This window comes from Oncorhynchus gorbuscha, linkage group LG03, assembly GCF_021184085.1.
Source record: "Oncorhynchus gorbuscha isolate QuinsamMale2020 ecotype Even-year linkage group LG03, OgorEven_v1.0, whole genome shotgun sequence".
Classification (NCBI taxonomy): Eukaryota; Metazoa; Chordata; class Actinopteri; order Salmoniformes; family Salmonidae; genus Oncorhynchus; species Oncorhynchus gorbuscha.
The window spans coordinates 13,640,752-13,652,994 of record NC_060175.1 but is presented as its reverse complement, the minus strand read 5'-3'; the positions used below and the strand labels follow the sequence as shown (position 1 = coordinate 13,652,994).

The window sequence follows — 12,243 nt, the reverse complement described above, 5'->3', positions numbered from 1 at the left end:
AGCACCTTAATCCACTTAGATCCTCTTAGTTGTGTGGGCTGTCTTCTTAAGGCATTGGCTATGTAGCTTTAGACACTAAACTTAACTCTTTCAAATCTGCCTTTCAGTGAAGTACGAGACCCAGAAGTTTGTGGTGGAGGAACTGAGCAACATCACCATGCCAGAGATGAAGGGCAATGAGGGACGCTTCGAGTACACCATCAATGAGTAAGCCCTGAGCTGGAATCCATCCACCTTAACGGTCCAAAGTTGCTGCCGCTATGTTCCAATGGCGCATGATTCTTTGATATCTGTGCCTATTAATGAACTGTGGGTAGTGTCTGACTGGATTTCTAGAAGATGACCTATAAAGCTGAGCAACTGAATACCCCCGTTTAAAAGATAAATACCAGATGGCTTCGCTCACCACATGAAGTGAAAAAGAAAGGTGTGCAAAGTTATCTGTCTGGTCTACGAGGCTAGAACTTCTTCATCTTTTGTAAAAGAAAGTCCAGTAGCTAACTTTATGGGTCATCTTCTAGAAATCTGGGTTCTTGGAAAATCAACTCTGGTAGACAGTATTGCTACCCATACAGTGTTTCTGCTTTGGTCAACTTCAACCAACTGGCAACCAGGCTACAAGATTGTGGCTACCAAAAGGGAACTTCTAGTGAATTTCAAGTGACTTTCAAGTGAATTTCTAGTATCAGCCCAAGCACTGATCCAATTGTCTTCCTTCCTGTGGTTCAGGGTGAAAATAAATGAGTTGAACCTGACCTACGCAGACCTGGCATTTCAGCCTGGTCTGGGACTGCTCTTCGAGGTGCAGAACTCGTCCATCGCCCTCAGCTTCCAGAGACGCATCCTGTATTGGTTCTTGTAAGTCCTTCTCTCTATCCTCTACGGTCTCTCTAGTGCATTTTACAAGAAAATAATGGGTTTGTATGCAAAATTATGCCTGCGGGGAAATGCTCACAATGGTATATTGTACAGCCTCGAGGAGTTCAGTCATACAGAGGTAGGCTCGATTGATGACTTATCTTCCTTCTGGTGCTAAATATGGTTGAGATGATTATGTTGATGATGATGATCTGAGAAGGTTTCTTCTCTATGGTCTTGTAGCTATGACACGGGAGCCATCAACGCCTCTGCAGAAGGCGTGAACATCCACACTGTCCTGCACATGACCAAAGATGAGTTGGGTCGTCTCAAGATCTCCAACATCACCTGTGATGCGTCCATCGGCAAAATGAAAATGAAGTTCACTGGCACCTTAGGGTAAATCATGTTGATAGGTTTTTTGGGGGATACTTGAGCTCATTTCTTGACCAGAGGCCATATGTATCAAGCATCTTAGAGTAGGAGTACTGATCTAGGATCAGGTTATCCTTGTCTATACTAATTGTATTCATTATGATCTAAAAGGCAGAGAACCAAATATTGCGGGCAATGTGGAGCTATTAGTCTGTTAGGAATCAAGAGAGACTAATTGCAGTGATGTAGGCTAGTAGCAGTGTTTTCAGCTAGTGATTTTTTTTACATGAGTGGGTGTAATCAGATTCAATTACTTAGATATACGTCTCTGGGTGTAATTAAACTCTGCTTTACTCCTTTGCAGGAGGGTGTATGACTTCTTGGCAACGTTCTTGACCACAGGAATGCGCTTCCTTCTTAACCAACAGGTGCTGACAGATCAGTTGATTTAATTCTAGAACGCTGGTTACTACAACATGGCAACACCTACGACTAAATACTCATTGGCTGAGCTGGCAAATCAGCTGTTTACTGATCATGAATATGTATGATGACTGTCACGCCCACACCGTTTGGTTCAGAGTGAATATGGCAAATAGGGGTAGACATAAAAGCTGCTTTTTAACACACTGAATTATAATTTTTTGAAAGAAAATGTATTTACCTCATCTTGTAATAAATTATAGGTAATGTTTCATTGAAATGTGGACCACTGGACTGTTACTTTAACACGTCTGCTGTTTTCATAGATCTGCCCTGCCATGAACCACGCTGGTTTGGTTCTAATCAACTCTTTGTTGGAGACAATTCCAGGTAATATAGTACAGTGGTTCATTGGCAAATACCTTGAGAGATTGGTTATAAACAACATCTCTGACCATAAGTTACTTCTCTGACCATAAGTGTTGAAAATAACTTTTGCACGCCGAAAGATAATTGTGTGTTTGTTTTGATTTGAACCTATCCAGTGCGAACTAAGGTGGATAAGTACGTGGGGATCGACTACTCTCTCCTTAGTGACCCAGTGGTGACTTCAAGGAGTCTTGACATGGATTTCAGGGTGAGTGAGATAGTCTAGCTACCTATGCCTTAGTCTCATGCATTGTGGCCATATCATGTCTATATTATGTATGTTTTGGGTAGTATTAAACACTTTATTGGAAGGGTAACACACTCAAATTCACACATTATGCATTCATAAGCAGCGCATACAAGTTGATATTTTCGTTATGTCACAGTAATGTCACATGCAGGTGTTGACATAATTGAACTGCTCAGTAATGTGTTATGAAACCTTTATGTAGGTACCCCCTCAAATAAAGTGGAAACCTATTTTTGCATTTCTCACTCTCTTCTCTCATCTCTCTTTCTGGGCCACACAGGGCATGTTCTTTGAGCTCGGGAACGAGAACAACACCTTGGTCAACTATGCCGTCAACCCAATTGTGAGAGAGTACGATCGAATGGTGTACCTGGGTCTGTCTGAGTACTTCTTTGACAGTGGGTTGTACTCCTATTATAAAGCCGGCATATTCCAAATGAATATCGCCAACGAGCGTGTAAGTATGAGACCGGACGGTCTGCTGTTATGTGTTGCAACCCTATTCTCTCCCCTGCACTTTAGCCTACATATGACATTACTTCAGTTATTCTTAGCTCCAAGGTGTAAATGATTCTATATTGGCCTGACAACTGGTGTATGCATCAGAGGGCCAGTCAGACATGTTGACACAGATTTTAATAAGCAGTTGAGTCATGATTGGTACTGCACACTTTCACATAATAAGGTGATCTGCCGCAAACCCAATCATTAAGCAAATCTATATAGTAAAAAATTGAATTTGGAGTATTTATTTGACCAGTATTGTTCTGGTAGTAATATGACATGAATATAGTAATTTCAAATACATGCAACTATATGGCTGTTGAATACTATGTTCTCAGATGCCAAAGGATCTGGAGATGCTCCTCAGGACAACCTATTTTGGCACCATTATGATGATGGTGAGTATGTATGTCACGAATGTGACCTGATGCTTCCACAAATAGGGTCAAGACCTTAAATTCTACTTTTGCAACTCACTCACTCACTCACTCACTCACTCACTCACTCACTCACTCACTCACTCACTCACTCACTCACTCACTCACTCACTCACTCACTCACTCCTGTGTTTCTGTTTGCACGTGAAACCAAAGTCAGTGTGCTTCTCACAAAATATCCTCCTCCATTGGGAGCGGGGGGGGGCAACAATGTCTGAGCAAGGCCCACCCCCACTACCACCCCAAATAATAATAATAATAATGATAATAATTTAAACAATTATTATAGTTTTTCGCTGGGAAACAGCTGACTTCCTACAATTCGACTCATTTTCCCATGGGGCAGAGGGAACAATTTGCAGTTTTACAGCTAATCTCATGCTATTCTACACATTTTGCAATGTGGCTGAGATAATGTAGATTTATTTTTGATAATTTCCTGCTATTCTAAACATTTTTGCCATGGCTTATGACATGTTCATATGCTCTCTGCGGAGGTTTGTGGGGGTGTGTGGTACGCCAGTGCGTCCTGCTTGACAACGTACCAACCGGTTGATCTATACAAAAGGTACAAATTGGATAGCTCGGCGAAATTTCAAATTAGCTGTGGAGTGAGTTTACAGCACATTCTTAACTCTGTTACACACACGTGTGTGCATGCTTGTGGTCGTTTGTTTGTGCGCGTGTGTGTGTGTTTATCTCAGAACCCAGCCCTGGTGGAGTACCCTATCTCCCTGCGACTGGAGTTGAACTCTGCCCCCAAGACTACCATCAAGACCTCCGGGGCTACTGTGGCCGTCACCGCCATCGCCACGGTGATGGTGCTGCCGCCCGGCACGGCGCCCGTGCAGCTCAGTAGCATGACCATGGTGAGCTCTTGTTATTAATTTGTCAGTTACTGATTTTTTAAAAAAAGGATCCAAAGGAAGTCCATTTAGAATGGTTGACATTGATTTCCTCAAGAAAAGCAGGGAGGAAGGGTGAAGACCAGCACGCTGATTAAGCTTCTCTTTCTGTTCCTTGCAGGAGGCCAAATTCAATGCCAAGGTGTCCATGAAGGGCAAGAGACTGGCTGTCCTTGCAGACTTGAGGAGGTAGGCGCGCACACACACACACACACACACACACACACACACACACACACACACACACACACACACACACACACACACACACACACACACACACACACACACACACACACACACACACACACACACACACACACACACACACACACACACACACACACACACACGGCATATCACTGTAGCATCACAGGCACAGGCAAATTCAGAAAGTATTCTGTTTTTATCGACAGGTTTAAAATCTTCTCCAACCAGTCTGCTTTGGAATCACTGGCGGTAAGATTCTGTGCGCTGTCCTCCTGTCTCTCTCTCTCTTACAATTCTGACCATATACAAGTGGGGCAAAATAGTATTTAGTCAGCCACCAATTGTGCAAGTTCTCCCACTTAAAAATATGAGAGAGGCCTGTAATTTTCATCATAGGTACACTTTAACTATGATAGACAAAATGAGGAAAAAAGTCCAGAAATTCACAGTGTAGGATTTTTAATGAATTTATTTGCAAATTATGGTGGAAAATAAGTATTTGGTTTGTAATTGTTAACATTACATTTACGTCTTTTAGCAGACGCTCTTATCAAGAATGACATACAGGAGCAATTAGGGGTAAGTGCCTTCCTCAAGGGCACAACAGCAGATTGTTCACCATGTCGGCTCTGGGATTCAAACCAGCAACCTTAATGTTACTGGCCCAACGCTCTTAACCACTAGGCTACAAGGAAGTTTTTCAGGATAAGAAATTAACTGAATTGAGTTAACCACAGACAAAATCCTAGAGGAAAACCTGGTTCAGTCTGCTTTCCACCAGACACTGGGATATTAATTCACAATTCAGCAGGACAATAACCTAAAACACAAGGGCAAATCTACACTAGAGTTGCTTACCAAGAAGACAGTGAATGTTCCTGAGTAGCTGAGTTGCAGTTTTGAATTAAATCTACTTGAAAATCTATGGCAAAACCTGAAAATGGTTGTCTAGCAATGATCAACAAACAATTTGACGTCCCTTTCATTTTCCACATGTCCAATTCTGGCTTTGGTCTCCACTCAGTAACTGTTTATCTACACACTATGTTATCTTTGCTCGTCCTGTCTCCCCTCCTGAAACTTCTCTGCTCTCCAACCTTCAAGGTCTCTGCAGTGCGGGGGAGGGCTCTTATGTCTGCCTTTTCCCCTATCTGTCTGTACTGTTATCTTTCTCATGTTTTCCAAATTTGAACTACATGTCTCACTGTTTGGCTCCATCCAAACCCATGGAACCTCTTTTAGAAAAAAAAAAAAAAACATGTCTATGAGCGGCTTTTCTCCAAATTCCCCACATTTCCTCAATCAATCTATATTAATCCTAACAATAATCCTAAATCATCACAGATGTCCTACATTCCTGCTAAATGCAACACCATTCAAAAACTCATAATAATCAATCAAGGTCTAATAAATGCCAACCATATTAAAAATCCTTCCTACACTAACAAGCCCTCTCCTTGGGGACCCTCAGTAGTCTATCTGACAATAACATGGGTTTAATATGTGTTGCAAAGTGTGGAATAAAATTTTGGTCATGGAAAACCGAATAAAGCAGAGCAAAGCATTCTATATAACCCATCTGGTCCTCTCAGCTATTCCTATGCTGCACCAGGTGGGAACCATGCCACCCTTCACGACAGGGAGAACAAACATCCATGGGTCATCCTCCCCTGAAAGCATGCTTCACCTCAGCCTCTCCAACTGGAGAATCAAGCAAAGGCATCATGCCTGAAGCCTTCACCACATCAAATCTTATCAAATTTTATTTGTCACATACACATGGTTAGCAGATGTTAATGCGAGTGTAGCGAAATGCTTGTGCTTCTAGTTCCGACAATGCAGTGATAACCAACAAGTAATCTAACTAACAATTCCAAAACTACTGTCTTATACACAGTGTAAGGGGATAAGGAATATGTACATAAGGATATATGAATGAGTGATGGTACAGAGCAGCATACAGTAGATGGTATCGAGTACAGTATATACATATGAGATGAGTGTGAAGACAAAGTAAACAAAGTGGCATAGTTAAAGTGGCTAGTGATACATGTATTACATAAGGATGCAGTCGATGATGTAGAGTACAGTATATACATATGCATATGAGATGAATAATGTAGGGTAAGTAACATTATATAAGGTAGCATTATTTAAAGTGGCTAGTGATATATTTACATAATTTCCCATCAATTCCCATTATTAAAATGGCTGGAGTTGGGTCAGTGTCAATGACAGTGTGTTGGCAGCAGCCACTCAATGTTAGTGGTGGCTGTTTAACAGTCTGATGGCCTTGAGATAGAAGCTGTTTTTCAGTCTCTCGGTCTCAGCTTTGATGCACCTGTACTGACCTCGCCTTCTGGATGATAGCGGGGTGAACAGGCAGTGGTTCGGATGGTTGATGTCCTTGATGATCTTTATGGCCTTCCTGTAACAACGGGTGGTGTAGGTGTCCTGGAGGGCAGGTAGTTTGCCCCCGGTGATGCGTTGTGCAGTCCTCACTACCCTCTGGAGAGCCTTACGGTTGAGGGCGGAGCAGTTGCCGTACCAGGCGGTGATACAGCCCGCCAGGATGCTCTCGTAACAGACTTCTTAACACACCCATCATGTCTGTCCTCGTCCTTTGTAGTCCGAGGGTGTAAGTGCCTGCATCAGAGAGCTTAATAGTTTTGATGGTTTAGTAGGATTTCATCACCTTTACAAAGTTCAACAGTGCTCCCAGGTTTCCCCCATATCATGGAAAGCCTATCCACCTTTGTGGGATCCCCTATGCTATAAAGATATCCTCTTCTCCAGTCCCAAAACTGTCCCAAGTTGGTTATCATACGGACACCCTCCCCCATTACACAGGTAATGTCTCCCGTCTTTTGACACTCCTGTAACCGAGTGTTAAAACCAAACAAAAATATCTCAATTTCTTCCCTGCCCTGTTGGCTCAAAATATGTTATCTTCCCCTATTTATTCTCAATGATAAATATGACTTTCTCTCTGTTACAATACCAAATCCTTAATAGCCCATTCAAAAAACTTCACAGCTAATGTTATAAGACAGAATCCTGAACCACTTTCTCATTTGCGGTTCAAACAGTAATTCTAACCCTCAACCAAAACTGCTTCATTTCTAATGAATTTACCTTAAAACTAGTAACTCAATATGACCCCATTCATTATACAAATGACTCTCCCCCGAGGCTGATCAGACCTTGGGAGCCAGTCATGATAAGGTCAAAAGGTCATACCATATTAGGCATAAAGAACCCTTTATCTTTTGAATAGAAATAGTCACCTGTATAATTCAAACCCATAAAAAAACACATCTCATAAGGTTCCATATGTGAACCTGCCTCTTTAAAATACCCTTGCACTAAACAAACAGTTCTAACAGTTGTTCCATGTGTATAATTTGCAGACCTTTTTCAATTTGGTCGTTTAAAGCTATCTCTCCCCAAAGTTATAATCCCAGGAGGCCTCTAAAGTGTGCCACCACACCCCTAACTATCATTCCCTAATGCTATTTCGAATCAGAAACTCAATAAGTGAACTATAACTAAACCTAATGATAATTCTCCTTTGACTCAAATCATTAATCATAAGTTTTAAACATCGTCTACGGATATGTTTACTTAAATGACCATGCTACCTTTAGATACAATTAACCCGATAACATTATTATCCAATGCATTACTTTTTCTCTCTGCCGTCATACATTTCACAGTGTAAGGAATCCGTAATTTAATCCCCGATATTTAATAAATATGCATTCGCATTCTCTCATGGCTCCTTTAATTTACTTATCTTGGGTAACTCTCATCTGTTCCGGAACAAAGAGTTCTATCTAAAACCGCCAGAACACACTGTTCCAGTTTTATCAACCCCTAAAATTGGCCATAACCATTAAACAAATAACCAAAACATTTTTATATCACTTCTGGAAACCTAGATACGATTTGCTCCGTTATCCCCAGTCCCTGGTGACAAAAGTGTCTCGCTAGTGACGTCATCAACAAGCGTTCAACCTTGACTCATATCGCAACGATTTTCGACTCATTGTAAATAATGGTTGGCTGTCTGTAACAACAGTATTTCGGGTTCGATTAACCAAACCTAATTTATCACCTCTGTTGAACCCTGAATTAGTCTACAACATCAATCAACATCTCTCAATTCGCTAATTTTATAAAAACATTTCGATGGGCATAATGGGCATGAATTATAGTTGTCTCCTTGTTATCATTTAGAATCCATTTTGCTCTAAGTACCTGTCTCGTCTTTGACTTAGTATTTTTAATTACAACTCCATTCCCAATACATTATTCACTTGTCTAATTACAAACTCAGACCAGCATTAGTGAGTGTACGCCTTTAAAATGCCTTGTCTCTGGGAACAGGGAAATCCCCTTAACCCAAACGTTTACTACAAAAACAAAACCTAATAATTATGATAATCCCCTCACATCTTTTGTTTTAAATCCCTTGAGGTATCATGTAACTTATTTTTCTATCTTCGAATTGTCGTCCCACAATATTTTCCACTGTCATACACTCAAACCACTGTGATTACCGTGCACTGTCCCTTTAAGATAAGACTTTTCATTTGTTCCCCACAATGAGGTCGGAAATCAGATCATTTTTAGAATACGTTACTTTTCGTTCAATTTCACTGGCGTTACCTTAACCAAAAATCAATAATTAGAAAAACAATCACAACTTCTTACGATTAAACTATTCTCACCTAATTTATAGTCAAAAGCGTTGCACTATATAGCCCCATTTGAGTGTCTAGCAATTCCGTTGCTTGGCTATAGACACAAATCTGCCTGCCTTTGTAAAATATATATTCCCTATTCAGATTGAGTTCAGTTTTGAATTCTAATCATCAGAGTAAACCCAACCGAACTTCTCAATTTAATATACCCTAACATTTAACGTACCCTGTTTTTGTGCTAAACTTATCATGTCAATTGATTCATAAATAGCCATAACGTCAGGGCAGGCTGGAATTGTATCGTATCTCTCCGTTATTCCCTCCATTTAACTTTAGGTAACTCTCTCTCACCTATGATACATCTATTTAATTACGACTCCCATCTCAATAAATTATTCCACCAGATCATTTTGGGCGAAATAGCGTTTTAAATCGAAATTGTCTCGCCATTATTTTTAATGACTTCTTTTATCAATTCTATCTAGAACACATAATATCCGTTCAGTTATATCTTTTGCAAACACTGGCGACCGTATTTTTCAGGCAAAACATGCAAATAGGTCAGTTACGATCTAAAATGAATTTTAGTTAAACGCCTCAGCCGGGAACCGAACCGTGGATTACCGTTGGTGAGACTGTTGCGCTCACCACTATACTACCCGCTCTATGAATTGGACTGAGACTCTCCGCAAATATACAGTTATCCGCAAATATACAGTTATCTGTATAATTTACAGTTATCTGTATTTGTTACTCCACCATCTAGACAACAGAAAATAGCCCCAATTTAACACCCAAAGTTTTCCCTCAGTTAGAATTCTCGTTTTCTGCACGTCCCTTTCTCTTTTTTGCTTCCGAAAGCCAAATTCCGGCTGTGTATAACCCCTGTTTATTCTGCTTTTCACATTATTACCACATTCCTTATGTATCTGTTTTATAAGGGATTCTAGCTTTTCTACATTTAAACGGCCATCAAAATCGTATTTTTATTTTATTTTTTCCATCTTAGACAGAAATGGATGTTTCTCTTGTCTTTCTGTGCCATGTAACGCTCATCTCCCGTTAGTTCTGGGGCTTCTTTCGTGGCATTTCTCCCCATTCTTAATCCTTACCGTTACTAGTAGCAATGTCTTTAAACACTTATCTATGCCTTTCTATATAATTTTAAATTCTATGTGCGTGCAGTTCTATAAATTTGTAATTTACCGTTACTTAGTTACTTCTAGTTACTATCCTGTCTGCCTATGTGTGTGTTCCTTTAAAAATAATCAGTATGTATTTTCCATCCTGTGAACCGCGTCCATAGAAGACTTTTGATCGGACAATAACATTTCACCCATAGGATATTCCTTTTGGGACTTTCAACGTAAAATGTCTCGAATCTCAATAATCTAGACTAATCACTTATCATTTGATATTAATTTCTTTCAGCATTGTACAGGTTCATTTATTCTGTTCGCCTAGAATTACCCTGCCTTCTCACCAAGCCTAATTTATCCTCACCTGTTTTAACATATCTATCTGCTACTTTCCACAGTCAGCTTCCCATATACAGATAGACTATTAGATAAAATTTTTATTTAGGTATGTTTATTGAATTATTGGCCATCCTATTTGTATGGAACAAGCGTCCTAATTCCTCCAATGCGTACTATATCACTCCTTAATAATCCTTGGCTTGCAAAACCAGACTTTATTAAGCTATAGTTTATTTGATGGTAGTGCACCTTACCTCAGGTCAATTTCGGACTTGCTTCCTTTTTATCGATATCCTGGTTAATACCCCCGGTAGAAACCCATTTTATTTGTTCGGAATATTCAAGCACCTATTATTGATCAAATTCAACTCCTTCATAACATTTTAATCAATAAATATCCTAAATAATCCCTCCCAAATTCGAGAATAAAGGCTACTTTACCTGCTGCCGACTGGGAAAACATTGTTCGTTTGAATCTAGTCACCCTCTCTGTCCTCTGTGATAATACGCAGGCCTGTTTCAGGCTGTGGGGAGACCGCAGATCTGGGACCAGGCCTAAACATATTAACCTGTAAAAGAAAAGGGTTCATATTGAAACAAAAATGATCGAATTCTTCTATCAATAATACAGGTGGATCTTCCTCTCTCTCTCTCTCTCAATATAATGAATATCCACTATCAAGTCATTTTCAAATATTACACTGAGTATTACAAAACATTATGAACACCTGCTTTTTCCATGACTCCTAGACTGACCAGGTGAAAACTATGATCCCTTATTGTCACTTATTAAATCCACTATAAATCAGTGTATATAAATGGGAGGAGACAGGTTAAAGAATTTTCAAGCCTTGATACAATTGAGACATGGATTGTGTATGTGTGCCATTCAGAGAGTGAATGGGCAAGACAAAATATTTCAGTCCCTTTGAACGAGATATGGTAGTTGGTGCATGGCGCACCGGTTTGTCAAGAACTGCAACGCTGCTGGGTTTTTCATGCTCAACAGTTTCATGTGTGTATCAAGAATGGTCCACCACCCAAAGGACATCCAGCCAAATGGACACAACTGTGGAAAGCAATGGCGTCAACATGGATCAGTATCCCTGTGGAACGCCTTCGACACCTTGTAGAGTCCATTCCCGACGAATTGAGACTGTTCTGAGGGCAAAGGTGAGGGGGGTGGGAGGGGGTTCAACTCAATATTAGGGAGGTGTTCTTAATGTTTGGTATACTCAGTGTATAATATTAGGAAGGTGTTCTTAATGTTTGGTATACTCAGTGTATAATATTAGGAAGGTGTTCTTAATGTTTGGTATACTCAGTGTACATCAAAACCCTTTGGTCTCTCTCTTTAGCTTATTCCCCTACAAGGCCCTCTGAAGACTATGCTGCAGATCTCAATAGTACCAATCATCAACAGTAAGTATCCTTTCATAGCAGATCAGTGTAACCCCACAGTACATCAATATACATAAAACATTTAGGTAACAGAACCCCATGAAATTCTTTGTTAAGACTGTTGACTTTAAACATTTAAACTTTTATCCGTAATTCAATTTCAGACTGGACCAAGAGAGGTGTCTCGATCCCTCTTGCAGATGGTTTGGACTTCGTAGAGGAAGTGGTGGAGTATCATAACGTAAGTTTCAAGGCTTCTGTTATGCA

The 12,243-nt window shown here is 40.2% G+C and overlaps 1 protein-coding gene across 3 annotated transcripts in view; it reads left to right on the top strand.

Moving 5' to 3' along the window:
• Positions 1–12,243, top strand: part of LOC124026131 (phospholipid transfer protein) — a 28,123-nt gene that overhangs the window by 14,477 nt on the left and 1,403 nt on the right. For all 3 annotated transcript variants that reach the window (XM_046339305.1, XM_046339308.1, XM_046339299.1), the window contains exons 3-15: positions 108–207; positions 730–858; positions 1,102–1,257; positions 1,598–1,661; positions 1,983–2,046; positions 2,202–2,293; positions 2,616–2,792; positions 3,178–3,237; positions 3,981–4,145; positions 4,303–4,370; positions 4,598–4,640; positions 11,934–11,997; positions 12,141–12,217. In XM_046339305.1, the coding sequence (XP_046195261.1) occupies positions 108–207; positions 730–858; positions 1,102–1,257; positions 1,598–1,661; positions 1,983–2,046; positions 2,202–2,293; positions 2,616–2,792; positions 3,178–3,237; positions 3,981–4,145; positions 4,303–4,370; positions 4,598–4,640; positions 11,934–11,997; positions 12,141–12,217 (1,259 nt within the window). The remainder of the gene's footprint in view (positions 1–107; positions 208–729; positions 859–1,101; positions 1,258–1,597; positions 1,662–1,982; positions 2,047–2,201; positions 2,294–2,615; positions 2,793–3,177; positions 3,238–3,980; positions 4,146–4,302; positions 4,371–4,597; positions 4,641–11,933; positions 11,998–12,140; positions 12,218–12,243) is intronic.